The sequence below is a fragment of the Heptranchias perlo genome, chromosome 45 (assembly GCF_035084215.1).
Source record: "Heptranchias perlo isolate sHepPer1 chromosome 45, sHepPer1.hap1, whole genome shotgun sequence".
In the NCBI taxonomy this organism is placed as follows: domain Eukaryota; kingdom Metazoa; phylum Chordata; class Chondrichthyes; order Hexanchiformes; family Hexanchidae; genus Heptranchias; species Heptranchias perlo.
The window spans coordinates 2,186,793-2,214,738 of NC_090369.1; the positions used below are offsets into that span (position 1 = coordinate 2,186,793).

General features: G+C 51.9%; 2 protein-coding genes across 2 annotated transcripts in view; one reads left to right on the forward strand and one right to left on the reverse strand.

The window, feature by feature from the left end:
• huwe1 (HECT, UBA and WWE domain containing E3 ubiquitin protein ligase 1) overlaps positions 1-27,946 on the forward strand; it is a 194,705-nt gene that overhangs the window by 75,396 nt on the left and 91,363 nt on the right. Inside the window, exons 23-31 of the mRNA XM_067976234.1 lie at positions 12,130-12,187; positions 14,061-14,237; positions 15,349-15,594; positions 17,538-17,671; positions 19,487-19,599; positions 21,798-21,989; positions 22,884-23,100; positions 25,957-26,079; positions 26,473-26,707. Coding sequence (XP_067832335.1) covers positions 12,130-12,187; positions 14,061-14,237; positions 15,349-15,594; positions 17,538-17,671; positions 19,487-19,599; positions 21,798-21,989; positions 22,884-23,100; positions 25,957-26,079; positions 26,473-26,707 — 1,495 coding nt within the window. The remainder of the gene's footprint in view (positions 1-12,129; positions 12,188-14,060; positions 14,238-15,348; positions 15,595-17,537; positions 17,672-19,486; positions 19,600-21,797; positions 21,990-22,883; positions 23,101-25,956; positions 26,080-26,472; positions 26,708-27,946) is intronic.
• Positions 46-8,933, reverse strand: LOC137306826 (repetin-like). The gene is made up of 4 exons (XM_067976226.1): positions 8,829-8,933; positions 7,217-7,326; positions 2,186-4,756; positions 46-2,077 (listed from the first exon to the last, which is right to left on the reverse strand). Exons 1-4 carry the CDS (start codon positions 8,931-8,933, stop codon positions 46-48), a joined length of 4,818 nt encoding a protein of 1,605 aa, XP_067832327.1.

Below are 27,946 nucleotides of genomic sequence, written 5' to 3' on the forward strand. Positions count from 1 at the left end.
CCTTAAGAGTGGTCGTACAGTGACCTGCACTGAGATATAACTGCTCTACAGTATAAGACCTGTGAGGGACCCTGGGGTGATAGTCCGGTGACCTGTCCTGAGAGACCCTGCGTTGGTCGTGCGGTGACCTGGACTGAGATAATCCTGGGTTGGTCGTGCGGTGACCTGGACTGAGAGAGACCCTGCATTGGTCGTGCGGTGACCTGTCCTGAGAGACCTTGGGGTGGTCGTGCGGTGACCTGGACCGAGAGACCTTGGGGTGGTCGTGCGGTGACCTGGACCGAGAGACCCTGGGGTGGTCGTGCGGTGACCTGGACCGAGAGACCCTGCGGTGGTCGTGCGGTGACCTGGACCGAGAGACCCTGCATTGGTCGTGCGGTGACCTGGACCGAGAGACCCTGCGTTGGTCGTGCGGTGACCTGGACTGAGAGAGACCCTGCGTTGGTCGTGCGGTGACCTGTCCTGAGAGACCTTGGGGTGGTCGTGCGGTGACCTGGACCGAGAGACCTTGGGGTGGTCGTGCGGTGACCTGGACCGAGAGACCCTGCGTTGGTCGTGCGGTGACCTGGACCGAGAGACCCTGCGTTGGTCGTGCGGTGACCTGGACCGAGAGACCCTGCGTTGGTCGTGCGGTGACCTGGACTGAGGGACCCTGCGTTGGTCGTGCGGTGACCTGGACTGTGATAGCCTGCGTTGGTCGTGCGGTGACCTGGACCGAGAGACCCTGCGTTGGTCGTGCGGTGACCTGGACTGAGAGACCCTGCGTTGGTCGTGCGGTGACCTGGACTGAGAGACCCTGTGGTGGTCGTGTGGTGACCTGGACTGAGAGACCCTGCGGTGGTCGTGCGGTGACCTGGACTGTGATACCCTGCGTTGGTCGTGCGGTGACCTGGACTGAGAGACCCTGGGGTGGTCGTGCGGTGACCTGGACTGAGAGACCCTGGGGTGGTCGTACGGTGACCTGGACTGTGATACCCTGCGTTGGTCGTGCGGTGACCTGGACTGAGAGACCCTGGGGTGGTCGTACGGTGACCTGGACTGTGATACCCTGCGTTGGTCGTGCGGTGACCTGGACTGAGAGACCCTGCGTTGGTCGTGCGGTGACCTGGACTGAGAGACCCTGGGGTGGTCGTACGGTGACCTGGACTGTGATACCCTGCGTTGGACGTACGGTGACCTGGACTGTGATACCCTACGTTGGTCGTACGGTGACCTGGACCGTGATACCCTGCGTTGGTCGTGCGGTGACCTGGACCGAGAGACCCTGCGTTGGTCGTGCGGTGACCTGGACCGAGAGACCCTGCGTTGGTCGTGCGGTGACCTGGACCGAGAGACCCTGCGTTGGTCGTGCGGTGACCTGGACCGAGAGACCCTGCGTTGGTCGTGCGGTGACCTGGACCGAGAGACCCTGCGTTGGTCGTGCGGTGACCTGGACCGAGAGACCCTGGGGTGGTCGTGCGGTGACCTGGACCGAGAGACCCTGCGTTGGTCGTGCGGTGACCTGGACTGTGATACCCTGCGTTGGTCGTGCGGTGACCTGGACTGAGACCCTGCGTTGGTCGTGCGGTGACCTGGACTGAGAGAGACCCTGCGTTGGTCGTGCGGTGACCTGTCCTGAGAGACCTTGGGGTGGTCGTGCGGTGACCTGGACTGAGAGACCTTGGGGTGGTCGTGCGGTGACCTGGACCGAGAGACCCTGGGGTGGTCGTGTGGTGACCTGGACCGAGAGACCCTGCGTTGGTCGTGCGGTGACCTGGACCGAGAGACCCTGCGTTGGTCGTGCGGTGACCTGGACTGAGGGACCCTGCGTTGGTCGTGCGGTGACCTGGACTGTGATAGCCTGCGTTGGTCGTGCGGTGACCTGGACTGAGAGACCCTGTGGTGGTCGTGTGGTGACCTGGACTGAGAGACCCTGTGGTGGTCGTGTGGTGACCTGGACTGAGAGACCCTGTGGTGGTCGTGTGGTGACCTGGACTGAGAGACCCTGCATTGGTCGTGCGGTGACCTGGACCGAGAGACCCTGCGTTGGTCGTGCGGTGACCTGGACCGAGAGACCCTGCGTTGGTCGTGCGGTGACCTGGACCGAGAGACCCTGGGGTGGTCGTGCGGTGACCTGGACCGAGAGACCCTGCGTTGGTCGTGCGGTGACCTGGACTGTGATACCCTGGGGTGGTCGTGCGGTCACCTGTCCTGCGACCCCCTGCGGTGGTCGTGCGGTGACCTGTCCTGAGAGACCCTGCGTTGGTCGTGCGGTGACCTGGACCGAGAGACCCTGCGTTGGTCGTGCGGTGACCTGGACTGTGATACCCTGCGTTGGTCGTGCGGTGACCTGGACTGAGACCCTGCGTTGGTCGTGCGGTGACCTGGACTGAGAGAGACCCTGCGTTGGTCGTGCGGTGACCTGTCCTGAGAGACCTTGGGGTGGTCGTGCGGTGACCTGGACTGAGAGACCTTGGGGTGGTCGTGCGGTGACCTGGACCGAGAGACCCTGGGGTGGTCGTGTGGTGACCTGGACCGAGAGACCCTGCGTTGGTCGTGCGGTGACCTGGACCGAGAGACCCTGCGTTGGTCGTGCGGTGACCTGGACTGAGGGACCCTGCGTTGGTCGTGCGGTGACCTGGACTGTGATAGCCTGCGTTGGTCGTGCGGTGACCTGGACCGAGAGACCCTGCGTTGGTCGTGCGGTGACCTGGACTGAGAGACCCTGCGTTGGTCGTGCGGTGACCTGGACTGAGAGACCCTGTGGTGGTCGTGTGGTGACCTGGACTGAGAGACCCTGCGGTGGTCGTGCGGTGACCTGGACTGTGATACCCTGCGTTGGTCGTGCGGTGACCTGGACTGTGATACCCTGCGTTGGTCGTGCGGTGACCTGGACTGAGAGACCCTGGGGTGGTCGTACGGTGACCTGGACTGTGATACCCTGCGTTGGTCGTGCGGTGACCTGGACTGAGAGACCCTGCGTTGGTCGTGCGGTGACCTGGACCGAGAGACCCTGCGTTGGTCGTGCGGTGACCTGGACCGAGAGACCCTGCGTTGGTCGTGCGGTGACCTGGACCGAGAGACCCTGGGGTGGTCGTGCGGTGACCTGGACCGAGAGACCCTGCGTTGGTCGTGCGCTGACCTGGACTGTGATACCCTGCGTTGGTCGTGCGGTGACCTGGACTGAGACCCTGCGTTGGTCGTGCGGTGACCTGGACTGAGAGAGACCCTGCGTTGGTCGTGCGGTGACCTGTCCTGAGAGACCTTGGGGTGGTCGTGCGGTGACCTGGACTGAGAGACCTTGGGGTGGTCGTGCGGTGACCTGGACCGAGAGACCCTGGGGTGGTCGTGTGGTGACCTGGACCGAGAGACCCTGCGTTGGTCGTGCGGTGACCTGGACCGAGAGACCCTGCGTTGGTCGTGCGGTGACCTGGACTGAGGGACCCTGCGTTGGTCGTGCGGTGACCTGGACTGTGATAGCCTGCGTTGGTCGTGCGGTGACCTGGACCGAGAGACCCTGCGTTGGTCGTGCGGTGACCTGGACCGAGAGACCCTGCGTTGGTCGTGCGGTGACCTGGACTGAGACACCCTGCGTTGGTCGTGCGGTGACCTGGACTGAGAGACCCTGTGGTGGTCGTGTGGTGACCTGGACTGAGAGACCCTGTGGTGGTCGTGTGGTGACCTGGACTGAGAGACCCTGCGTTGGTCGTGCGGTGACCTGGACCGAGAGACCCTGCGTTGGTCGTGCGGTGACCTGGACCGAGAGACCCTGGGGTGGTCGTGCGGTGACCTGGACCGAGAGACCCTGCGTTGGTCGTGCGGTGACCTGGACTGTGATACCCTGCGTTGGTCGTGCGGTGACCTGGACTGAGACCCTGCGTTGGTCGTGCGGTGACCTGGACTGAGAGAGACCCTGCGTTGGTCGTGCGGTGACCTGTCCTGAGAGACCTTGGGGTGGTCGTGCGGTGACCTGGACTGAGAGACCTTGGGGTGGTCGTGCGGTGACCTGGACCGAGAGACCCTGGGGTGGTCGTGTGGTGACCTGGACCGAGAGACCCTGCGTTGGTCGTGCGGTGACCTGGACCGAGAGACCCTGCGTTGGTCGTGCGGTGACCTGGACTGAGGGACCCTGCGTTGGTCGTGCGGTGACCTGGACTGTGATAGCCTGCGTTGGTCGTGCGGTGACCTGGACCGAGAGACCCTGCGTTGGTCGTGCGGTGACCTGGACTGAGAGACCCTGCGTTGGTCGTGCGGTGACCTGGACTGAGAGACCCTGGGGTGGTCGTACGGTGACCTGGACTGTGATACCCTGCGTTGGTCGTGCGGTGACCTGGACTGAGAGACCCTGCGTTGGTCGTGCGGTGACCTGGACTGAGAGACCCTGGGGTGGACGTACGGTGACCTGGACTGTGATACCCTACGTTGGTCGTACGGTGACCTGGACTGTGATACCCTGCGTTGGTCGTGCGGTGCCCTGGACCGAGAGACCCTGCGTTGGTCGTGCGGTGACCTGGACCGAGAGACCCTGCGTTGGTCGTGCGGTGACCTGGACCGAGAGACCCTGCGTTGGTCGTGCGGTGACCTGGACCGAGAGACCCTGCGTTGGTCGTGCGGTGACCTGGACCGAGAGACCCTGCGTTGGTCGTGCGGTGACCTGGACCGAGAGACCCTGCGTTGGTCGTGCGGTGACCTGGACCGAGAGACCCTGGGGTGGTCGTGCGGTGACCTGGACTGAGAGACCCTGCGTTGGTCGTGCGGTGACCTGGACTGTGATACCCTGGGGTGGTCGTGCGGTCACCTGTCCTGAGACCCCCTGCGGTGGTCGTGCGGTGACCTGTCCTGAGAGACCCTGCGTTGGTCGTGCGGTGACCTGGACCGAGAGACCCTGCGTTGGTCGTGCGGTGACCTGGACTGTGATACCCTGCGTTGGTCGTGCGGTGACCTGGACCGAGAGACCCTGCGTTGGTCGTGCGGTGACCTGGACCGAGAGACCCTGGGGTGGTCGTGCGGTGACCTGGACCGAGAGACCCTGCGTTGGTCGTGCGGTGACCTGGACTGAGACACCCTGCGTTGGTCGTGCGGTGACCTGGACTGAGACACCCTGCGTTGGTCGTGCGGTGACCTGGACTGAGAGACCCTGGGGTGGTCGTGCGGTGACCTGGACTGAGACCCTGGGGTGGTCGTACGGTGACCTGGACTGAGACCCCCAGATAGTGTTGAATGGTTGACCAATTGTCGCAAGTTATTTTTATTTTTTCATTGAAAACCCAGGTCAAGGCCCACTGGATTGTGGCACCAAGGTTGGAAAGATGCCACCAAGCTTTGGTTTTAGTTTGTGGACTGTAGGGAGGGGAGGAGTTCCACAGTGTGCAGGCACTGGGAGAGAATGAGTTTGAGTAGGAGAGTCAGCGATGAGTATTAATTTCAGCACAAGTGAGGATACAAAGAAGGAAAATATTAAATCCCTGTCAGTGTTACAGAAATAGGAGTGCAAGTTTCTAAAACAGGCAGACTGCTTTGTTTAAAAATTGCATTATTTGGAGGGGTGACAGAATGAGGCTGAACGCTGAGGCTGCTTACTTCATTAGAACACATAAGGTGAAGAGGAGAAGTGACAGCGGTGTTCAAAATTGAGAGACTTTGATCGAGTAAAATCGGGGGGAAACTTATTTCCGCTGGTCAGTGAATCGCTAACTAGAGGGCATAAGTTTAAGGTCATCAAAAGAATAAAGGGAGAGGTTAGGAGAAATGTTTTAATGCAGTGGGTTGTTAGGACTTGGAATGCACGACCAGAAACAGCAGTGGGAGCAGAATCCAGAAAAGCCTTTAAAGGGGTGGTGGATAAATATTTCAAGTAGAAGAAAAAAGTTGGAAGGGCAGGGGAATGGGACGAAGTGGATAGCTGTTTGAGATTAGCATAGGCATAGGGAAATTAAGTAAAGAATCTGCTGACAGCCTTTATAACGTGCTCATCTGAGTGACTGACTGATGTTAGTGCTCGGAAAGGAATACTTTCCATTTTAGGCACCCAGTCCTCCCTCTACACTGTCCCATCAAACACTCCCAGGGCAGGGACAGCACGGGTTAGATACAGAGTAAAGCTCCCTCTACACTGTCCCATCAAACACTCCCAGGGCAGGGACAGGGTTAGATACAGAGTAAAGCTCCCTCTACACTGTCCCATCAAACACTCCCAGGGCAGGGACAGCACGGGTTAGATACAGAGTAAAGCTCTATCCCAACATCAGATGAATGGGCACAATTTCTCTGACCAGCCATCTTGGCGCTGTGATTGAGTTTGCAAATTTAATGCCAACTACTGTTGGCCAGTGTCCATTAGGCACAGGGTTGAAACTGCCCAAATTCATTTTATATTGGACCCTTACAGGCTGCAAGAGAAGGTATTCATCCCGTTAATCTGAGCTGGCTGAGCCCAGGTCCCAGAGGTGAAAGATCAGTGCCTAGCCCATTGCCCCCTCTCCTTGCCCTTCCCTTCCCTTCCCCTCCTTGTGGCAGAGGCAGGTGACCTCAGAACTGAAAGGTTCATGATGTCGAAGGCCAGGTGCATCAGTGGAGATCACTGTTTATATCAGAATAAAGAAGTTACACCGTACAGTTAAAACTGCACCTGAGGAAGAAGGCAGATCGATAATGAGAGCTTTATCCCGTTGCAGTCTAAAATTTGTGAATTGTGTTTTGGGAATAGAACGGAGTGTAACCTTTGTGGCTTTAATACAGCGTGGTGTTGGCTGGTTGTTTTAATGTTCGTATTTGAAGGGTGCAAGGCTCTCTGTGAGGGAAGAGTTGCTGTCATTAACATACACTCCCCATTTTTTCCCCCTGCCCCAGGTAATTGATCTTAGGATCTTCTCCCTGAGGTTGCTATTTGTTAGCTTGCCCTCTTAGTAGACCCAAAGTGACAGGCTGCTGCTCCTCCATAGCTACTTGGGGCAGCTACTGAATTAGTCACACTTGCTCTGGGGTGGGGATGTGCGGAATAGTTTTTAGTGTCTTGTGGGGGAGAGATGAGGCAGGAAAGAGTACTTACCGGGCAGCCCTCGGTACTCGAGGTAAAGGTTACAATCCCAACTCGAGTAAAATGCAAATCTTTCTTGCAGAACTTGCCAGCTTCCTCTGTCCACTCGGACAGACTGACCACGTCTTCACCTGTCGGCCCCTCTTTTTTTTTTTTCCCCCCCACCCCCTCCAGAACTACAGTACACACAGCAAGAAGTACTTGCTCTGTTTGACCGATGGCAACGGACGCAGCCCAGGGCTCGGCAGCCACCAGCTGCAGGAGAAAGTCCGCTGACAGCCGGCAGCGGGGTGGGAGGGAGCGATGGTTGGCTAAAGCAAGAAATGCAGCACAAAGTTACGATTAGAACTGGCTGAATGGCTTAACGGAAGGGCGGCAGCTGATCGGTTCCCCCTGTTAAAATCCACTGTTCACTCGCTCCGATCTGTTGTGTTGGCTTGGCGCAGTTGGTAGTGCCGTTGCTTCTGGGTCAGAACGTTGGTAGTTTCAGTACTGACCCCCCCCCCCCCCCCCCCCAAAACACTCAATGTTGACCGTTATTTCAGCACTGAGGGAGTGCTGAATTGTCAGAGGTGCTCTTTTAATTTGGGTCCCCTTTGCATGGTAAAGATCCCATGGTGCTGTTGGAAGATGGGTACGGGGTTCTCCCGGTGTCCTGACCAACCGTTTCTCCCTCAACCAATGCCACCAGCAGCATTATTGGCCTCCTTTACGAGATAAATGAGTAGCCAGCACGCACACCGAGACCCCACACAGCAATCGCTGCCATTCAAAGTGATTTGCTGTATGTCAAGTGTTTTGAAATGGTTTGAGTTGTCTCTGTCCACTCCCTCTCCCCCTCTAGCTTAGGTCTATTTTACCTACAGGACTTTCAGCCACCTTGCCCACGCGCACACTCTGCCTAAACCCCTCTGCCATGCTAAGTCTGTCCCCAGAAAGCCCCTCTTCAAAACCTGAAATCACGCAGGCCTCCTGCAGCCGCGTTGTTCTGCATATTGCCGCAGGTTGAATGTAATGTGGAAGCTGAAAGCCAAGTTGTGCCATTGTAGGGGACACACAAGGGGAGATAAACGCACCTAACTTCAGTATTATCGGAGGTGTGTTGTGCACTAACTTTTGAGCACTGTCCTTTCAAGGCTCAGTTGCATTGCCCGTGGGTTGCTGGTAGCTCAGCACTTAAGGAAATACGTACTTTCCCCGTTTAAACGTGCCGTGCGCAGATTCTGCAAGTTGGATTTGCTAAGCCCCTGCCTTCGAGCAGTGGGGGAGAGCTCTATTGGTTGGTGCGTGTTGCTGAGTGCAGAGTCTTGTCACATCTCCCTGAATGAGCTGCTGAAAAGTCTCTCTTTTTTTTCTTCTCTCTCTCTCCTTTTTCTGGAGTTTGGCTTTGCATCTTGCTGCTGAACTTTGGCAGATGCTGCAGTCTCCCCTGAACCTGCGCCAGCAATGCATTGGAAAGGAAAACAGCCCCTCCAATTCCCAGCTTGCACTGTTAACCCTCCGACTACCGAGGTGCTGACTATTGCAGTTTTAGCGGGACGGCACAATCCTGCCAGTTCAACGGGCAAAAGATCACCTGCAAAGGTGGAGGGGATTTTTTTTTTTAAAACTGTGCAAGTATCTGCAGATTTATTTTGTGCAGTAAAAAAGATTTGCATTTCTACAACGCCTTTCACCACCTCTGGCCGTTCCAAAGCACTTTACAGCCAATTAAGTATTTCTGAAGTGCGGTCACTGCTGTAATGTGGGCAACTCGGCAGCCAACTTGCACACAGCAAGATCCCACAAACAGGTTTGCTGTGCAGCGCATTACTCTTGGGACGTCGATGCCCTGCGGTCGTAGGTATGGTTGTGTTCGGGCCCCCGTGCTGTTACGGTCGAGACTGCTGGTAGACCGGTTTACTCCTCTGATTGCCATCGCTTGCAGAGGTGAGCTGCTTACTCCCCGGGGCGCAAAGGGGGGAAAATGTTGCAACTTCGGGCAATGATCAGATGGACCTAATGGGGTGTTGATGCCTACGTGGACCCCAGGTCAAAAATCTGCTCTGCAGCGTTACTGTCCTGTGTGAAGACAGTGATCGTTAGAGAGAAGCGGTTAAATACTGCATTCATTTTCTTCGCCCTCACAGGATTGAGGTTTTCCATTGTTGATGTAAAATGCTTGTTGCATTTTAAGAGATGCATTTGCACGAATGAGCTCGAATGGATTTTGATTCTACTTTGACGCTGCATAAGCAGTGATCAGAGTTGGGGAATATTACTTGGCTCTTGGCATCCCGCAGTTTTCCTGGAGAGCCCGCGGTCCCTTCTGGATTGCTGGTCTAGAACCTGTGGCAGGCGAAGAAAATGAATGCAGTTGCGCTCCATCTTCAGAAATGACTGACTTTCGTCCTTGCCTTCTCCACCGGTGGTTCGCACCCTAGATCTTGGCAGTTACTAGTTGGTCAAGCAAAAGGTTTAGATGAGTTTCAACTGCGAAGGGCAGGTGTGATCCTCCAGAGCTAATCTGGAGTCACCAAAGCATCCAGGCAATCGGTGTGGTTCTGGGTCTGATGGACACATTCTCCCACCCTCTGGAAATGGGGACCTATGGCCTTTCCTCCCATTGCTGGAGGAAACGTGTGTGGTTAGGTTCTCTGTCCCAATAGTATCTTGCAAAGTGATCAAAAAGTAATATTTACAACAGCGCATAACTCTTGAGGACCAAAGCTCAGCAAAGGGGCTCCTAAGCCTCTTGGGCAACCCTGATTTCCATCGCTCCGCCATTGGCGGCCGTGCCTTCAGCTGCCTCGGCCCCAAGCTCTGGAATTCCCTCCCTAAACCTCTCCGCCTCTCTACCTCCCTCTCCTCCTGTAAGATGCTCCTTAAAACCTAACTCTTTGACCAAGCTTTTGGTCACCTGTCCTCCTATCTCCTCATGTGGCTCAGCGTCATATTTTGTCTGTGAAGCGCCTTGGGATGTTTCACTATGTTAAAGACACTACATAAATGCAAGTTGTTCAAAAAGAAACTCTCTAATGTAGGACTCTTCCCCACTTGTTGCTTAATCCAGGGGGTAAGGGACACCAGCCCGTGTCCTGCCTTTTGCCAGCACTGCGCGTTTGAGGTGCGGACCCCTTCGCTGCCTTGAATCTTAGCGTGCACGCCGCCCGTCTTGCAGAGAGACTGGTCTCCACTTTCTTTTTTTTTAATCCCACCCTGGGGGGAGGTGGGGAAAGAAGCGTGGATTTGCTGCACTGAGAGGGGCAGCCTCAGTGTCGATGATCACAAACAGTTAAGCCCCACCAGCCGACAATCTGCCGACAGTTGAGCCAGAATAAATCTAGTTTCTGAAACGGCCGTCTAATTTTTATTTTTGGGCTGAGATCAAAGGCTGTGGTGCCATTCACGCCGGCGCAGTAGAAACTCATTGCGGGTGTATTGTTGCGAGGCCGTGCCACCGGCCAGCCTCTCTCGAGTCGAGCTGTTGCCGACTGAGCATGTGCACTGCGTCAGAGAGCTGTGTCTCGAGGCGTAGAAACGTACCTTCGTGATTTTTGTGTCGCTATTTTTTTTTTTGTTGTTGTTGCCGTGTCTCCCTCCATCACAGATTGGTTTCAGTCGCCCCCGCAGAATAGTTCTCTGTGAGCGGTTTGGGCAGCTGGCCCCCGGCATCCTCCGCTGCTCTAATCGGAACCGAGCGCGGCAGGAAGCGAGCAGACCAGCGTCGGCGGTCGGCGGTTTGGTCGTGTTATGAATTCGGAAGGGTTTTTAAAGGATGGGGATTTCGGGATACGGTGGGGTTGGGGGTTGGCGAGAGGGGAAACCTGCCACCTTCGTTGTGACGCAGAATCGAGTCAGAGGGCGAGTTGAGGAAACGTCCGCATTGCAGTGGTGGGTTGACTGAGACTTCGGGCCAATTCACTTGTGGGGGGGGTGGGGGTGGGGGGGGTGGGGGGGGGGGGAAGAAGCAAAGACCTCTCCGTGTCCAAACGCTTTGACCGTTCCCCACTGAGGATTTTTCTTCCCACCCGCCTCCATGACGTCTCTTAATTAATCTCTTGACACGGAGGGAGAACGGCTAAAAGGCTCTTTGTTGTTGTTCGTCTCGAGCAGCTCGGTCGCCATTTTGTTCGAAGCCTGCTGTCTTTTCCGGACTCCCGTGAGTACATTTCCTTTGTGAACCAGCTTAGTTTCTCATCTTCGAGCAGTTTCCAGAAGCACTCAGCTCACTTGGCACTTCCGAAAGAATGCCCTTTTCTTAAAAAAATATAATTTTTCTGCAGGAGCGCTCTGATTGTTAACCCCGTGTGCTGCTGTATTTTGAATTGTCGACAGTCCCTTTTAATAATTTAAGGAATATTTTAAGAACTATAGGAATGGGTTGTGCCCCTCCCTCTGCGTCAGTCTCCCACCCACTCGCTGCAAGCCCCGGAGGGTGGAGCGACCCTCCGGCCAACTGCAGAAGAGAGACAGAGCCGAGCGCACCACTCGTCCGCTGTAGGTACCTGTCGCTGCCTTAATACAATGCGGCTCCTCAATTTCCCCCAGCCCCTTTCCCGAAGGACCCCCAGTCCCTGAGTCGGAATGAGCTGCCCCTGTTGGAATACCCCCCCCCCACCACTTCCCCCAGTATGTAGAACAATATGACGGACATCTCAATCTATGTACCCGTGAGTATCGTATAATCGGAAATGCAATATGTGCTCTGCATTGAACAAGATCTGAGAGTGTGTAAGTCGCTTGTACAAAATTTCAAAGATCTGCAATAGTTATTAATTTGGGCTGTATCTTTCCGGTTATTTTTAGGGGAATGGAATGTCTCATTTACAGTAGAGATTTGATATACTGCCGAGGCTAAGCACAGGTTGTGGGAGTTTGCTTGATGTTTATACTGGCTGCAAAAATGGAGCCAGATGCCACTTCCCCAACACTGACCTCGCCTTGACGATCACAGAATTGGCTTAATTTTATTAACTGCGTATGTACAGCGAGAGCTGCGTGAAAGGTCACTGCTTGGTGGCTTTTTGGCCTCCTTGCCAACAAGGCATCTGCGGCAGCTCCCCGAGGTGACGCAGAGCCTGGTGATTTCTTCAGATGACGTTTGTTTACGGAATATCTTTTTTATTTTTCAGAGTGGTTGGTACTGAGGAGCGGATACCAATCCCACTGATGGATTATATACTGAACGTGGTAAGTGATCAGTTACTTTTCAAGTATCGAAAGTAAACCAATTCGTGTATTTTTGCGAAAGGGGATGATGCAGCCCTATCTGAGTAGCACTTTCGTTGATCCATCACGAAGCTGAAAGGGAAGTGTCATCACCAACGGTGTATGACACATTGGTTACCTGCACCCTCAGAGGAAATGCATTTGGGTCGGTGCACCTCCATGTCGTGTGATCCTCTTAATTCACCCCCTCAAGTTGCTCCCATCACCCACATTCACAGACCTGGACCCACCAGTACTGTATCCCAGTGTTATACAGTGACAGACCTGGACCCACCAATACTGTACCCCAGTGTTATACAGTGACAGACCTGGACCCACCAGTACTGTACCCCAGTGTTATACAGTGACAGACCTGGACCCACCAATACTGTACCCCAGTGTTATACAGTGACAGACCTGGACCCACCAGTACTGTACCCCAGTGTTATACAGTGACGGACCTGGACCCCCCCAGTACTGTACCCCAGTGTTATACAGTGACGGACCTGGACCCACCAGTACTGTACCCCAGTGTTATACAGTGACGGACCTGGACCCACCAGTACTGTACCCCAGTGTTATACAGTGACGGACCTGGACCCACCAGTACTGTACCCCAGTGTTATACAGTGACGGACCTGGACCCCCCAGTACTGTACCCCAGTGTTATACAGTGACGGACCTGGACCCACCAGTACTGTACCCCAGTGTTATACAGTGACGGACCTGGACCCACCAGTACTGTACTCCGGGGTTATACAGAGACAGACCTGGACCCACCAGTACTGTACTCCAGGGTTATACAGTGAAGGACCTGGACTCACCAGTACTGTACCCCAGTGTTATACAGTGACAGACCTGGACCCACCAGTACTGTACCCCAGTGTTATACAGTGAAGGACCTGGACCCACCAGTACTGTACCCCAGTGTTATACAGTGAAGGACCTGGACCCACCAGTACTGTACCCCAGTGTTATACAACTCGAAGTGCTCACTTTAGGCAGATCCTGAGTGTGGAAGGATAGAATGTAAATTGAATAACTGGCTTTTTTCACCGTCCAAGTGGACACAGCATGTGTTATGGGCTGTGTTGACTTTTTTTGATTCAGTATGCAACATGTTTTCCCTGATCCTATTGAAACAAAATATTCCAAAATCGAATGAAATAGGGAACATAGTCTCTCCTTAAGGAGGGATGCTGGCAGTGAAATTCTCCCTAAACAGGCCCCTTGGTGGGTAGCAGGTTAACGCATCAATATGGATCAGTGCAGTTTTGCTTCGTATTACTGAGTTGTAGTGAAGAGCGTAAGCCATGATCTCGCCTATCTTGGAGCGATCCAGTGAGTTACTGCAAACAGTCCTGTCGGAAGGGAGACTTGCCCGATGTAACCATCTTCCTCCCCACTTCCGCCCCTGTGCTTCTGAATAAAGTGTTTCATGCTATAGTTGGATAGTCCGCATTTCCCACCTTGGTACCTCACCCAGGTGGCTGTTTTTCACAGGTGTACCTCCATCATTCTCTCTATCCCCATCCCCAAAATCGTAGGGGTACAAAGTCTGGTCAGCTCTCGTGGCCCCGGCACTCCTGGGTGAGATCAGTTACTCAGAACCCAGGGATTGGACCTGGGACTCTTCCTGGTCTGTGGCTCAGCAAAACACAAGACAGTTACTCACTGAGACACCTGCAGCAATTCAGACAGAGCTTGCGTAACTTTCTCTGAGGAATGACGTGTTTTTAATCAACTTTATCGTAGATGGGGTGTTTTATTTTCTCCCCTCCGCCCACGCTATCCCGTTTGACCTTAAATCGGATGCCCGTTTAACCATTGTCCCTCTTTTGTTTCGTTGGGAAAGATGAAATTTGTCGAGTCGATCCTGAGCAACAACACAACGGACGATCACTGCCAGGAGTTTGTGACCCAGAAGGGTCTGCAGCCACTCGTGTGCATCCTGGGGCTTCCGAACCTCCCCATCGACTTCCCCACTTCGGCCGCCTGCCAGGCCGTGGCGGGGGTTTGCAAGTCCATTCTGGTAGGTGCCGCAAGATTTATGTCCGTCTTTCAGCGGGGCCAGGAAATAGTTTTGCATATTTTTTTTTTAAATCGGCTTTCGGGTAGGCTGCTGCAATCGAAGAGCGAACGGAGATACAGTGGGCTCTTCCTTTGCTGTGGTTTCTATCGAGTAGGTTCGTAGTCTGTGAGGCAAGGTACATTCCAGTGTGACAAGTTTACATTCTAAATGTGCACATAGCAGTTTACAATGGAAAAGGTTGACCGGGAAAGTTGCATAGACTAGGCTTGTATTCCCTCGAGTTTAGAAGATTAAGGGGTGATCTAATTGAGATCTTTAAGATGATTAAAGGATTCAATAGGGTAGATGGAGTGGAACTATTTCCTCTGGTGGGGTGGGGGGGGGGGTGCGGGGCGGGAGGGGAGGGGGAGTCCAGAACAAGGGGGCATAATAAAATTAGAGCCAGGCCGTTCAGGGGTGATGTCAGGAAGCATTTCTTCACACAAAGGGGAGTGGAAATCTGGAACTTTCTTCCCCAAAAAGGCTGTTGAGGCTGGGGGTCAATTGAATATTTCAAAACTGAGCTTGATAGATTTTTGTATTAAGGGTTACAGAACCAAGGCGGGTCAATGGAGTTCGGATAACAGGTCAGCCGTGATCTAATAGAATGACAGACCAGGCTCGAGGGGCAGAATGGTCTCTTCCTGTTCCTATGAAATGTGCACAGAAGGAAGATAAATTAGTTGAACAACACTGTTTAACTTTTTTCTCTACCACAGGAGACTTGCCAATTAAAACTGGGAATGTGACCCATTCATGTAGAGTTAGCGTGCTAAATGCTGACCCACTGTTCAATTATTTAGGGTTTTTAGGGTGTGCCTAGGTGTCAGCTGTGGCTCAGCGGGGTAGCACTCTTGCCTTTGAATCAGAAGGTTGTGGGTTCAAACCCCACTTCAGAGACTTATGCAGGGGCGGTGTGTGTTGGTGCTTGATTTAACTGTTTCTGTTGGACACCAGTCCTCAGAAATGGGATGCTTAACTGGTCCATTTTGTATCTGCTGCACCAGCACCTGGCACAGAATTATCAAACCTAATCCGTCTTGTGTTTTTTATTTTATCCCTTTTCATGCAGACGCTGTCTCACGAGCTGAAGGTACTGCAGGAAGGCCTTGTTCAGTTGGACACCATACTGTCGTCGTTGGAGCCCCTGCACCGACCCATCGACACCCCCGGTGGCTCTGTCCTCCTGCGGGAACTGGCAAACGCCGGCAACGTGGCTGACGCGACCCTTTCGGCCCAGGCCACGCCGCTGCTGCACGCGCTCACCGCGGCGCACGCCTACATCATGATGTTTGTGCACACCTGCAGAGTGGGACAGGTGAGGGTCTTTAAAATGCTGCAAAGCGTTCGGCAGGTCAGGTAACGTCTGCGGAGAGAGAGAGAAACGGGAAACGGTCAACGTTCCAGGGCGGTGACTCTCTGATGAAAGGTCACCGACCTGCATCGTGGACTCTGTTTCTCTCTCTCCGCAGACGCTGCCTGACCTGAGTGTTTCTGTGTTTATTTCAGATTTCCAGCGTCCGCAGTGTTTTAATTGCTTTTGTTTGAGAATCTTAATTCGATACAGCTGAGTTTTTTTTATGTCGATATGGGAAGGGACAGGGAAAGACTAACTGCTCCATCTCGACATGTGCACCATTAACACCACCCCTCTTTTCCCTCCCCCCCCCCCCCCCCGCCCCAAACCCAAAGGCAATGAATCAAGCTCCAGGAGACTCCAGTGACTCCCGTTACGCCTCACCTACCTCCTGTTATCCGATGTCCTCTGCTCTCTCAGGAATTGATAAATATAAGAGAGTCACTAGAAATATAATAGGGATACCCAGAGAGCGGTGAGAACGTGGAACTCGCTACCACATTTTTTTTTTATTCGTTCACAGGATGTGGGCGTCACTGGCAAGGCCGGCATTTATTGCCCATCCCTAATTGCCCTCAACCACATGGAGAGGTTGAGGCGAGTAGCGTAGATGCATTTAAGGGGAAGCAAGATAAACACTTGAGGGAGGAAGGATATGCCGATGGGGTGAGATGACGAGGGGTGGGAGGAGGCTCGTGCAGAGCATAAACACCGGTATGGACCATTTGGGCCGAACGGCCTGTTTCTGAGCTTTAGACTCTATGTTAAACTCGCCCAGCTCCCTTTTTGAAGGATTGCAGTGAGCCTACGCTTCACCTTTTGAATGTTATTTCTCAAATCCTCTTGGAATCCACAATCAAGGGCAGAATTTGAGCACCAGCCCGGAGCATCCCAGAAGCAAGGGATGTCCCGCAGTTGCAAAGAGGTCAGCATCTTCCCACCTGGGGTAATGCGGCAGCATCTTAATTTGTATTCGACCTTACCAGTCATCAAAACATTTACTTCAGCTTAAGAGGAAATAGTCTTAAGTAATGCACAATTTTGAGTTTGAGCAGGGTCAGTGCGTTGGGGAAGAAATGCAGTAGGTTTTAAAGTTGGGTTATTTTTCAGCTCATCTTTGGAGGCATCTTCGCTCACCCATCTTTGCCTTTTTTTTTGTCCTCCCTTTTTCCCCCCAGTTTGCAAAGAGAATTTGCAATAAAATTTCAGAGTTGTAATGGGGTTGTGGAACGATGGTTGACGGTTGCACAGAATACCACGTGATTCACGTAGTAGTCTGCCTGCTTTAATGGATTTGACTGGAAACAGTGGCCAGTCCATTTGCAAGGCACTCACTGCTGCGAGATGCAGTTTTGGACACTGACATGCCTCTTGCGCACTGTAAGACCTCGCTCCACCCTAACTCTGTAACCCCCCTCCAGGTGTACAACCCTCCGAGATCTCTGCGCTCCTCCAACTCTGACCTCTTGCGTATCCCCAATTTTCATTGCTCCACCATTGGCGGGCTGTGCCTTCAGCTGTCTTGGCCCCAAGCTCTGTAATTCCCTCTCTGCCACTGTATCTCTCTCTCCTTTAAGACCCTCCTTAAAACCCACCTCTTTGATTAAGCTTTTGGCCACCTGTCCTAATATCCCACTATGTAGCTCTGTGCCAATTTTGTTTTTTTGGTAACACTCCTGTGACGTGCCTTGGGATGTTTTTCTACGTCCAAGGCGCTGTATAAATGCAAGTTGTTTGAAACCTTGCATCGCTGTTACATTGGGATGTGTGTGTGTGTCTTTTGCAAATTCAGGCCTTTACATCTGTGCGCTCAGGCTCTTGCTCCAACTGTTTGACTGCCTGTTTGCTGTTGTGTGGAGTTGACACTGGATTTGAGGATTGACTATTTGTCCCTGTTCTTTCAGAGTGAAATCCGTTCTATATCTGTGAACCAATGGGGCTCGCAGCTGGGCCTGAATGTCCTGAACAAGCTCAGCCAACTGTACTGCTCACTGGTGTGGGAAAGCACTGTGCTGCTCTCCCTGTGTACTCCAAACAGGTGAGCATCGTTGAATAGCAGACTTGACAAACAAGGAGGTGTAATCCCGGGGATGAGGGGGCGGACATATGAGGAGAGGTTGAGTAGATTGGGACTCTACTCATTGGAGTTCAGAAGAATGAGAGGCGATCTTATTGAAACATATAAGATTGTGAAGGGGCTTGATCGGGTGGATGCGGTAAGGATGTTCCCAAGGATGGGTGAAACTAGAACTAGGGGGCATAATCTTAGAATAAGGGGCTGTTCTTTCAGGACTGAGATGAGGAGAAACTTCTTCACCTCAGGGGGTAGTAGGTCTGTGGAATTTACTGCCCCAGGAAGCTGTGGAAGCTACATCATTAAATAAATTTAAAACAGAAATAGACAGTTTCCTAGAAGTAAAGGGAATTAGAGGTTACGGGGAGCGTGCAGGAAATTGGACATGAATTTAGATTTGAGGTTAGGATCAGATCAGCCATGATCTTATTGAATGATGAAGCAGGCTCGAGGGGCCGATTGGCCTACTCCTGCTCCTATTTCTTATGTTCTTATGTTCTAAGTAAGGGGGTACCTTTACCCTAAAGAGCGTTTTGAGACACTAGGTTCCCTTGGATTTGTGTCAGGGCACCATTCTGGATTTGAGCCCCGATCCCAGTGGTGAAAGTATAGATTTACTGGACCAGGAAATATGGGAATTAAGCAGGTTAGTCTGAGAGAAGGACATGAGGGACTGTGCCAAAACATCCCTCCTCTCAGGCACTGTACATTGGTCACATTTTACTGTATGTTGGACAGGCTGTCACTATTTTTATTTTTTACTCCCAAAAGCTGCAGATCTCAGTTGCCAAATAGCCTCATTTTATCACCCCGTTTCCGCTCGTGCTGTTCATACAGGTTCAATCTGAATTCAGAGCACATCAGAATTTCGGGGGGAGAATGTTAAAACGAAAACCAAGTGTTTGAAAAGGAAACATTTGCAGGGCTATGGGGAAGGAGCAGGGGAGTGAGACTAATTGGACAGCTCTTTCAGAGACCAGGCACGATTGGCCGAATGGCCATCTTCTCTGCTGTAAGATTCAATGAAATTCCCATCTGGCTCATCCACCTGAAGGGAGGAAAGAAGCAGTTTAACAATGCCAGGTCGGGCCCCTTTTATCCCGAGTGTTTCTACCTAAAACACGAGTGTATCCTTCTCTTTAGCCGCTGACACACCTGCTGTGTATCTCCAGCATTTGTGGTTTCTCTTTTGTATAAACGTGGGATTGTTTGAGAGAGTATGTCGGTCTTTTCCGATTCTTGCCGACCCAGAAAGCTCAGTGTATATTTTGGCTGTGCCTTTCTTGCACCACACTCTCCTCAACCCATCAATCATCCCTTTCTGAGCAATACAAAAGTCTATTTTTAAAAAACAATCACCCTTTTCCAAGCGATACATTTTGTTTTAAGATTGATGCATAGAGAAGCAGAAGATGCCAACAGTGGCTTTGTTCGAAGTACAAGCCAAGTGAGACAATTACTCCCAGCCCTGCAATTACCCTTCGGAATCTATAAACCACCTGAACCCAGAGTTGGAAGGAAGCCTCAATCACTTTAGAATTATTTTTAACAGACTAGGTACTGTGATTTGTGTGTTTTTTATGTCTGTCGTGGCTTTCACAGCCAGAGTGCTGTCAGGATTTGTTCCTCAAATCAATGTTTTCTGATTGCAAATTTGTTAATGGTTTACCGGGAGTGTGTAATCCCAGAATGTTGCACTATGTATAAGTTTGCGCGGTACGGTACAGATTGAAGGGTGGGGGGTGGTACGCACGTGGCTAACTGTCCGTTTGGATTCAGTCTTCCAGCAGGCTGTGAGTTTGGCCAGGCCGACATGCAGAAGCTGGTGCCAAAGGAGGAGAAGCCTGCTGCCGCTGCTACACCGGGCACCACCACTGGAGCCAAGAGATCAGGTGAGCTGTTAACATGCATATTACCAGGCGCTGGGGCACGTACTACATCATCAGCCTGCATTTACATAGCGTCTTTTAACGTAGTGAAACCATTGACCAGAAACTTAACTGGACCAGCCATATAAATACTGTGGCTACGAGAGCAGGTCAGAGGCTGGGTATTCTGCGGCGAGTGACTCCCCAAAGACTTTCCACCATCTACAAGTCAGGAGTGTGATGGAATACTCTCCACTTGCCTGGATGAGTGCAGCTCCAACAACACTCAAGAAGCTCGACACCATCCAAGACAAAGCAGCCCGCTTGATTGGCACCCCATCCACCACCCTAAACATTCACTCCCTTCACCACCGACGCACTGTGGCTGCAGTGTGTACCAACCACAGGACGCACTGCAGCAACTCGCCAAGGCTTCTTCGACAGCACCTCCCAAACCCGCGACCTCTACCACCTAGAAGGACAAGGGCAGCAGGCACATGGGAACAACACCACCTGCACGTTCCCCTCCAAGTCACACACCATCCCGACTTGGAAATATATCGGCCGTTCCTTCATTGTCGCTGGGTCAAAATCCTGGAACTCCCTTCCTAACAGCACTGTGGGAGAACCGTCACCACACGGACTGCAGCGGTTCAAGAAGGCGGCTCACCACCACCTTCTCGAGGGCAATTAGGGATGGGCAATAAATGCCGGCCTCGCCAGCGATGCCCACATCCCGTGAACGAATAAAAAAAAAGAAACAGCCCAAAGCGCTTTACAGGAGCGTAAATCAGACAAAGTTTTGACCCGGAGCCACACAAGGAGACATTAGGACAGGTGACCAAAAGCTTGGTCAAAGAGGTAGGTTTTAAGGAGCGCATTAAAGGAGGAGAGAGAGATTTGGGGAGGGAATTCCAGAGCTCAGGGCTTAGGCCCCTGAAGGCACGACCGCCAATGGTGGAGCGATGGAAATCGGGGGATGTATTGTTTTAACATGAGGGATAGGGTGCTGGAGCAGCTTTAAATAGGCAAAGAATGGTGCAGGTCTGTATATCTCGAATTGTGAAATGGGTGTACGTTTGTGCTGGTAGGAGTACTTGCTGTACAACCACTTCTGGGGCTGCCTGTCATTGCAATGCACCCACCTCGAGTGTTGTGTGCTGCTGAGTAAAATGCCTCAATATGGTCATCACTCCCTCTCCAAAGGGGCAAAAAATGGCCTCTTCAGATGTTGTATATCAAGACCTAGATAAGGCTTTGTGTTCGAATTATCACTTGCTGTTAAAGTTAAGAGGGTGTGGTTATTTGCCCTAGGGACTTCCTGCCTGGCCGCAGTTAACTCGGGGTCTTGGTGGCATTGGTTACAACACTCTCCTTCCCGGTGGGATTTGAATCCTTTCTGGACGGTCATAGTTGGCATAGGGAGGGTTTCGTTGCACCAGTCCTTAAGAGAAATGAGTTTTGTAGGTCCAGGCCCAATTCTAAGATGGAGGACCACAGAACTGCCATAATTGGATCTAATTGGCAAATTCTAACGTCACACGGAGCGGAAGGATTGCCGGTGTGTGAAACGGGGAAGTTTACTTCGGTATAGCGGATGTGTCTGAATGCGGTCCTCCTAAAGTACAGTTTAAGACGTATTTGGGGGTAGGGTGACCATCTTGGAAGAGTTTAACACTGCTGCTGAAAGTCTGGAGAGCGCTCTGTTTATTCCTAAAAGGCATCTCTCAGCTTGAGCTTTTAAAAGCATTCCCTGTGTTCCCTTTCCAGCGTAATATTTCAACAGTGCCCCTGGTCTCCATTTCTCTGCTCTTGCAGTTCTTTTCCATATATCTTGGTTTCTAGAATCCCTCTCCTTCCTCAACATTTATTGCCCTCTTTCCTGCTCTCTGCCCCCTCCTCCCCACCACCAAAAAAAGAAACTCTACTTTTCCTCTTGAGCCAGATAGCAAATCTTGAGCCTGCAGTAACTAGGAACAGGGGCAGGCCATTCAGCCCCTCGAGCCTGTTCCGCCATTCAGTGAGATCATGGCTGATCTGTAACCCTTAATACCCTTGCCTAAAAAACTATATCTCAATTTTTTAACATTTTCAATTGACTCTTTCCCCACCCAGCCTCAACAGCTTTTTTGGGGAAGAGAGTTCCAGATTTCCACTCCCCTTTATGCGCAGAAGTGTTTCCTGACATCACCCCTCATGTTTTTTGTTTTTTTTCCTTTCAGAAGCTGAAATGGACGCAGCCGGTGGCAGCGTGGAGTCTTCAGCTCAAGGGCTGTTGGAGGGGATCAGCCTGGACGGGGACACGCTCGCGCCAATGGAGACCGACGAGCCCAGCACCTCCGACACCAAAGGGAAGTCCAAGATCACCCCTGCCATGGCTGCACGGATCAAGCAGATCAAACCCTTGCTCTCGGGTGAGTCAGGGCACGCCCTTCAATCTTTCTCCCCGCCCGCCCCAAATCCAATGTTAAACCTAAATTATCCGGTATTAACGGACAAATTAAAAATAGATGCTGGCAGTGCGCATCAAGTCCCATCAGCTTTGGAAGCCATGATACCCAGAAAGACTACTTGGATGCCATTAAGCATGCTTTGTGTTGAAAGTGAGGGTGCCCAGTCTGTGTTTGTACAGCTGCTGGGCTGTTTGAAAATGTTGGGACCCTATAAATGTACAAAGCAGGGGAGTGCTTGAACATTCGCTGCAGCTAGTTGCCTTACCGGAGTGTGTCTTAATGTCGTGGATCACTTTGTGGTTCTAGTGCACCCCAATGTCTTAAATTGAAGTTGAATATTTGAATCCTTTTTGCCTCTTTTCCCCTCACCCCAAACCCTTCACCTGGACTGGAATTCTTCATGTTCCATCAAGCACACTCGTGAATTTTTTTTCATTTTCTCCCTATCTTTGTTTTTTCTCTCCCAAAGCAGTTGTCGTCCTGCTGGAGTACTTTTTCCACATGAGCTGTGACCGCCCTTGGTAATTATTGGGTTTAACCTTTGTTGGAGAGTGTCAGCAGGCTGAAGGGTGTCGCAGTCCTGTCCTTGCCTGACGTTCACCCCATCGCACTTCCAGCGGGCGGGTTGCTACGTAGCAGTCGGGAGCAGGAACTCCAGCTGCCTGCCCGCCCGCCCGCCCCCTTTTCCCACTACCCCTGATGCCAGTTCTGGCACCCCTTCCTGCCACCATCAGCTACCTCAGATCTGGGGCCAGTTTCTCCTCACAGTGGTTGTTCCTTCCTGAAAAGGACTTTATCCTTTATCTCCCCCCCTCCTTGTTTAACGCCGATTTTCATCCTGCCTTGTGATCTCAGCGTCTTCGAGGCTCGGGAGGGCGCTGGCCGAGCTCTTCGGGTTGTTGGTCAAGCTGTGCGTCGGATCGCCTGTGCGGCAGAGACGGAGTCACCACCCCGCCAGCACCACCACGGCGCCCACGCCAGCGGCGCGAGGGACGGCGTCTGCTCTCACCAAACTCCTAACCAAAGGGTTGTCGTGGCAACCGCCGCCGTACACACCGACTCCCAGGTTCAGGTACGTTTTATCTTCGCCTCCACTGGTCAGATTTTCATTCAGACAGCTCGATGCCAAGTAGCCGGTTCGCTGCAAGAAAGACTAAAGGCTTCCATCGTTGGACATGAATTTAGATTTGAGATTAGGATCAGACCAGCCATGATCTTATTGAATGGCGGAGCAGGCTCGAGGGGCCGATTGGCCTACTCCTGCTCCTATTTCTTATGTTCTTATCGTAGTAACAGTTTGCTTCGAAAAGGTGATGTCAACTTGGTTCAGTTGGTTGTGTTGATAGGTGTGGTGGGTTTGAGCCCCCCCCCCCTTACAAATTCCTGCACATAGACGCGTGATCCAGGCAGCACGCCGTTGCAGTACTGAGGGAGTGCCGCACTGTCAGAGGTGCCGTTCTTTGGATGAGACGTTAAACCCGTCCGCCTGTTCAAGTGCCTGTTATACCCATCTGCCTATTCACACAAAAAGGGTATTTGAAATCTGGAACTCCCTTTTCCCCCCCCCCCCAAAAAAAAAGCTCTGGAGGCTGGGGGGGTCACCTGAAAATTTCAAAACTGAGATTGATAGATGTTTGTTAGGTAAGGGTATTAAGGGACCAAGGCGGGTAGACGGAGATCAGCCATGATCTAATTGAATGGCGGAACAGGCTCGAGGGGGCTGAATGGCGTCCTCCTGTTCCTAAGTGGACTTAAAAAGTTCATGTGGCACTATTGGAAGAGCAGGGAGCTCTCCTGGTGTCCTGGTCAACGTTCCTCCTTCAATCAACACCACTGCCAAAAAAAAAGCTAACTGGTTCGCTCCTCATGTTTTGCGGGCTGTTGCTGGCCAGAATGGCTGCTATGTTTTCTTGCATTAGTTATGACACGAAGTATTTCACTGCTCGAAGTGCTTTGAGACATTTTGCTAATGGGATTAGATGCTGTATAAGTGGATGCTGTGCCACTGGGAAGGATCTGAATGAGTTGAGGTGCTACTCTGTCTTTCCTTCCCTTCGATATCCCCCCAAAACAAAAAGTGCAACAGGAGTGGGTGTATCGGGGAGGGTGTCGATCCAGGACCCTTACAAAAGTGCTTTGCAGTACAGTTGTGTGCTTCCTTAGGCTGAAGGTGCCTGTCACTAACGTCTGAAGCATGGAACCGCCTAGAATTGAGGAAGTACGCTCGGACCTTATACTGTTCCATGTCTGTGTTCTGTTGAGGGTGCATGGAAGGGGTTGAGATTTCATGCCCAACGCTGATAGATTTTTTTTTTATTCGTTCATGGGATGTGGGCGTCGCTGGCGAGGCCGGCATTTATTGCCCATTCCTAATACAGGAGGGGTATTCAAAATAAGGCCTGTGGCCCATCTTTGTCCCAGGAAGCCCAGGCAATTCAGTTCTTCCTGCATTTATTTCTCACTCGCTGGTTTGTCCTGTTCGAATTTCCTGGATCTGGAGGTCTGGAAAAGGGCTGTGTTTGGTACAGTTGCCTCATTGGTTGTATAAATCCTAAATCAGAGCACCGAGATCTGTTGGCATCAGGTACTTGGGCTGAACGGGGATGAGGAGTCCCTGAGGCTCCATGGTCCCCACCTTCGTGGCCCACAAAGGGGTGGCTTAGATGCTGTTGTTTGACACTGTCCTGCCACAACAATGTGCCTCAGCCTCACCTTAGAGTGCCCCCTAAAGCACCAGAATGGCCCTTTCCGTTTCATAGGAACAGGAGTAGGCCATTCAGCCCCTCGTGCCTGCTCCTCCATTCAATAAGATCATGGCTGATCTGATCCTAACCTCAAATCTAAAGAACACAAGAAGTAGGAGCAGGACCCGGCCCCTCAGCCCCTGGGCCCTCTCCGCCACCCACAGGGCCTTGTCCGATCCGAACTCAGCTTCATGTCCAATTTCCTGCCCGCTCCCTGTAACCCCTAATTCCCTTTACTTCTAGAAAATTGGCAGTTGTCTTTAGTAAGAGCAAATACCTTCACCGGGAATTGAACCCAGGCCGCTGCGGTGAGAGCGCCCAATCCTAACCACTAGACCATCAGGGAAGGTCATGGCTGAGCTGTGATCTAACTCCATATACCTGCTTTTGGCCCATATCCCTTAATACCTTTGGTTGCCAAAAAGCTATCTATCTCAGATTTAAATTTAGCAATTGAGCTAATATCAATTGCCGTTTGCGGAAGAGAGTTCCAAACTTCTACCACCCTTTGTGTGTACAAGTGTTTTCTAATCTCACTCCTGAAAGGTCTGGCTCTAATTTTTAGACTGTGCCCCCTACTCCTAGAATCCCCAGCCAGCGGAAATAGTTTCTCTCTATCCACCCTATCTGTTCTCCTTAATATCTTAAACTTCGATCAGATCACCCCATAACCTCCTAAACTCCAGAGAATACAACCTCAATTTGTGTAATCTCTCCTCTTAACAACCCTTGAAGTCCAGGTATCATTCTAGTAAACCTACGCTTCGCTCCCTCCAAGGCCAATATGTCCCTCCGAAGGTGCGGTGCCCAGAACTGCTCACTGTACTCCAGGTGCGGTCTAACCAGGGTTTTGTATAGCTGCAGCATTACTTCTGCCCCCTTGTACTCTAGTCCTCTAGATATAAAGGCCAGCATTCCATTAGCCTTAGTGATTATTTTCTGCACCTGTTCATGACACTTCAATGATCTATGTACCTGAACCACTAAGTCCCTTTGGACATCCACTGTTTTTAACTTTTTACCATTTAGAAAGTTTCCCATTTTAGTCTGAAACTAGGGGCAGTTACAGACCCACGTCCACTTGGAACTGGACCGGGACAGTCCCAAACAAGTCTCACTTTGACCCGCTTGTGTCTAACCAGCCCGCCCTGCCCCGCGATTCACTTTGTGCGTCTTTTTCCCAGGTTGACTTTCTTCATTTGTTCAGTGGGATTCACGTCGCCCATGCTGTTTGATGAGAGGAAGTACCCTTACCACTTGATGCTGCAGAAATTCCTGTGCTCAGGAGGACACGACGCCCTGTTCGAGTGAGTAATCCTGTCAGAAAACCAGACAAATTCAGCAAGCGCCACAAATGTAACTCGTACATCGAGTTTTGGGTGGCTTGCAACACTGTTTTGGTTACCTGGCGTAGAATTGTTTCCTGAGTACTAAAGTGAGGGGCTCAGGGAGTACTCAAGTGAGATGCCCTAAGTCTAACCGTAGCAGTAAAGTACGGTACTCTGATGCAAACCTCCTCAGTTTGTGGATTTAATGGGTGTTTTAACCCCCCAAAAAAACAAGTAATAACTTTAAAAAATGAAGTTTTGAAGATTAACGGATGTGATTTACTGGTGTAGAACTCTGCACTTGCCTCGATCGGGCCCCAAGGTGCACAGCTGTGTGTTTTTTTTTCAAACTGTGAACTCTCTTCCTGTCAGGACCTTTAATTGGGCCCTGTCGATGGGGGGTAAAGTGCCAATCACCGAGGGATTGGAGCATGCGGATCTGCCGGACGGCACTGGAGAGTTCCTCGACGCCTGGCTGATGCTCGTGGAGAAGATGGTGAATCCGACGACCGTCCTGGAGTCTCCCCACTCTCTGCCAGCCAAGCCACCCGGAGGGCAGAACTTCCCGCAGTTCAGTGCACTTCGGTTCCTGGTGGTTACCCAGAAGGTGAGTTCCTGTCTCAGATTCGGTGTAGAATCATAGAAGTTACAACATGGAAACAGGCCCTTCGGCCCAACATGTCCATGTCGCCCAGTTTATACCACTAAGCTAGTCCCAATTGCCTGCACTTGGCCCATATCCCTCGATACCCATCTTACCCATGTAACTGTCCAAATGCTTTTTAAAAGACAAAATTGTACCCGCCTCTACTACTGCCTCTGGCAGCTCGTTCCAGACACTCACCACCCTTTGAGTGAAAAAATTGCCCCTCTGGACCCTTTTGTATCTCTCCCCTCTCACCTTAAATCTATGCCCCCTCATTATAGACTCCCCTACCTTTGGGAAAAGATTTTGACTATCTACCTTATCTATGCCCCTCATTATTTTATAGAAGGAGGCCTTACGGCCCGTCGTGCCTGTGCCGGCTCTCTGAAAGAGCTATCCAATTAGTCCCACTCCCCTGTTCTTTCCCCGTAGCCCTGCAACTTTTTCCCCTTCAAGTATTTATCCAATTCCCTTTTGAAAGTTACTATTGAATCTGCTTCCACCGCCCTTTCAGACAGCGCATTCCAGATCATAACTCGCTGCGCAAACAAAATTCTAATCTCCCCTCTGGTTGCATAGAGTTTTTAAAAAAAAAACATATGCACGCTGCTGAACGGACTGCAGACATCAGTGACTATACCAGCAGACCACCCACCAATGTGAAAACTCTTCCTCATTCGTTTGCTGAGGATAGGAGGCTGTTTTCAGGCTTGCCATATCTCCCAGAGCAGTTTGTTCCCTTATCTCGGCTGCCTTGCTGTCGCTTCACCCCCGGGGCTGATGCATCGCTTCGGTTCTGCGTACAGCAGGAAAGAGTCTTCGTTCTACCTCAAACTACTGGTCCTAATTTTCCCCAGGGTTTGCTCTCCTAACTCCAAACAACAAAAAAAAGTTGGGCATATTGAAATCGCCATGCCCAGCAGGGCTGCTTTTCCCACCCGTCCAAGTGTGGGGGCCAAGCAGAGAAGCAGACGTTCACCCGAGCCGTCTAGTCTGGTGTATGAACCCAGTGCAGCCTTCAGTCCATGAGTTTCTTTATTGCAAAGAGACTTGCTCATCACTAACATCATAGGTTACAGCACGGAAGGAGGCCATTGAGCCCATGCCGGCTCTCTGCAAGAGCAATCCAGTTAATCCCACTCCCCCGCCCTATCCCCATAGCCCTGCAAATTTTTTCCTTTCAAGTACTTATCCAGTTCC

Bases quoted from the DNA above. Each gene is read 5' to 3' on its own strand.
- LOC137306826 (XM_067976226.1), bottom strand. From the start codon at position 8,933: ATGGCAATCAGAGGAGTAAACCGGTCTACCAGCAGTCTCGACCGTAAC. The intron at 7,327-8,828 runs GTAATGCGCTGC...TTCTTGCTTTAG, and splicing joins AGGGCATCGACGTCCCAAGA to CCAACCATCGCTCCCTCCCA. The intron at 2,078-2,185 runs GTGACCGCACGA...CTCTCGGTCCAG, and splicing joins CGCAGGGGGTCGCAGGACAG to GTCACCGCACGACCAACGCA.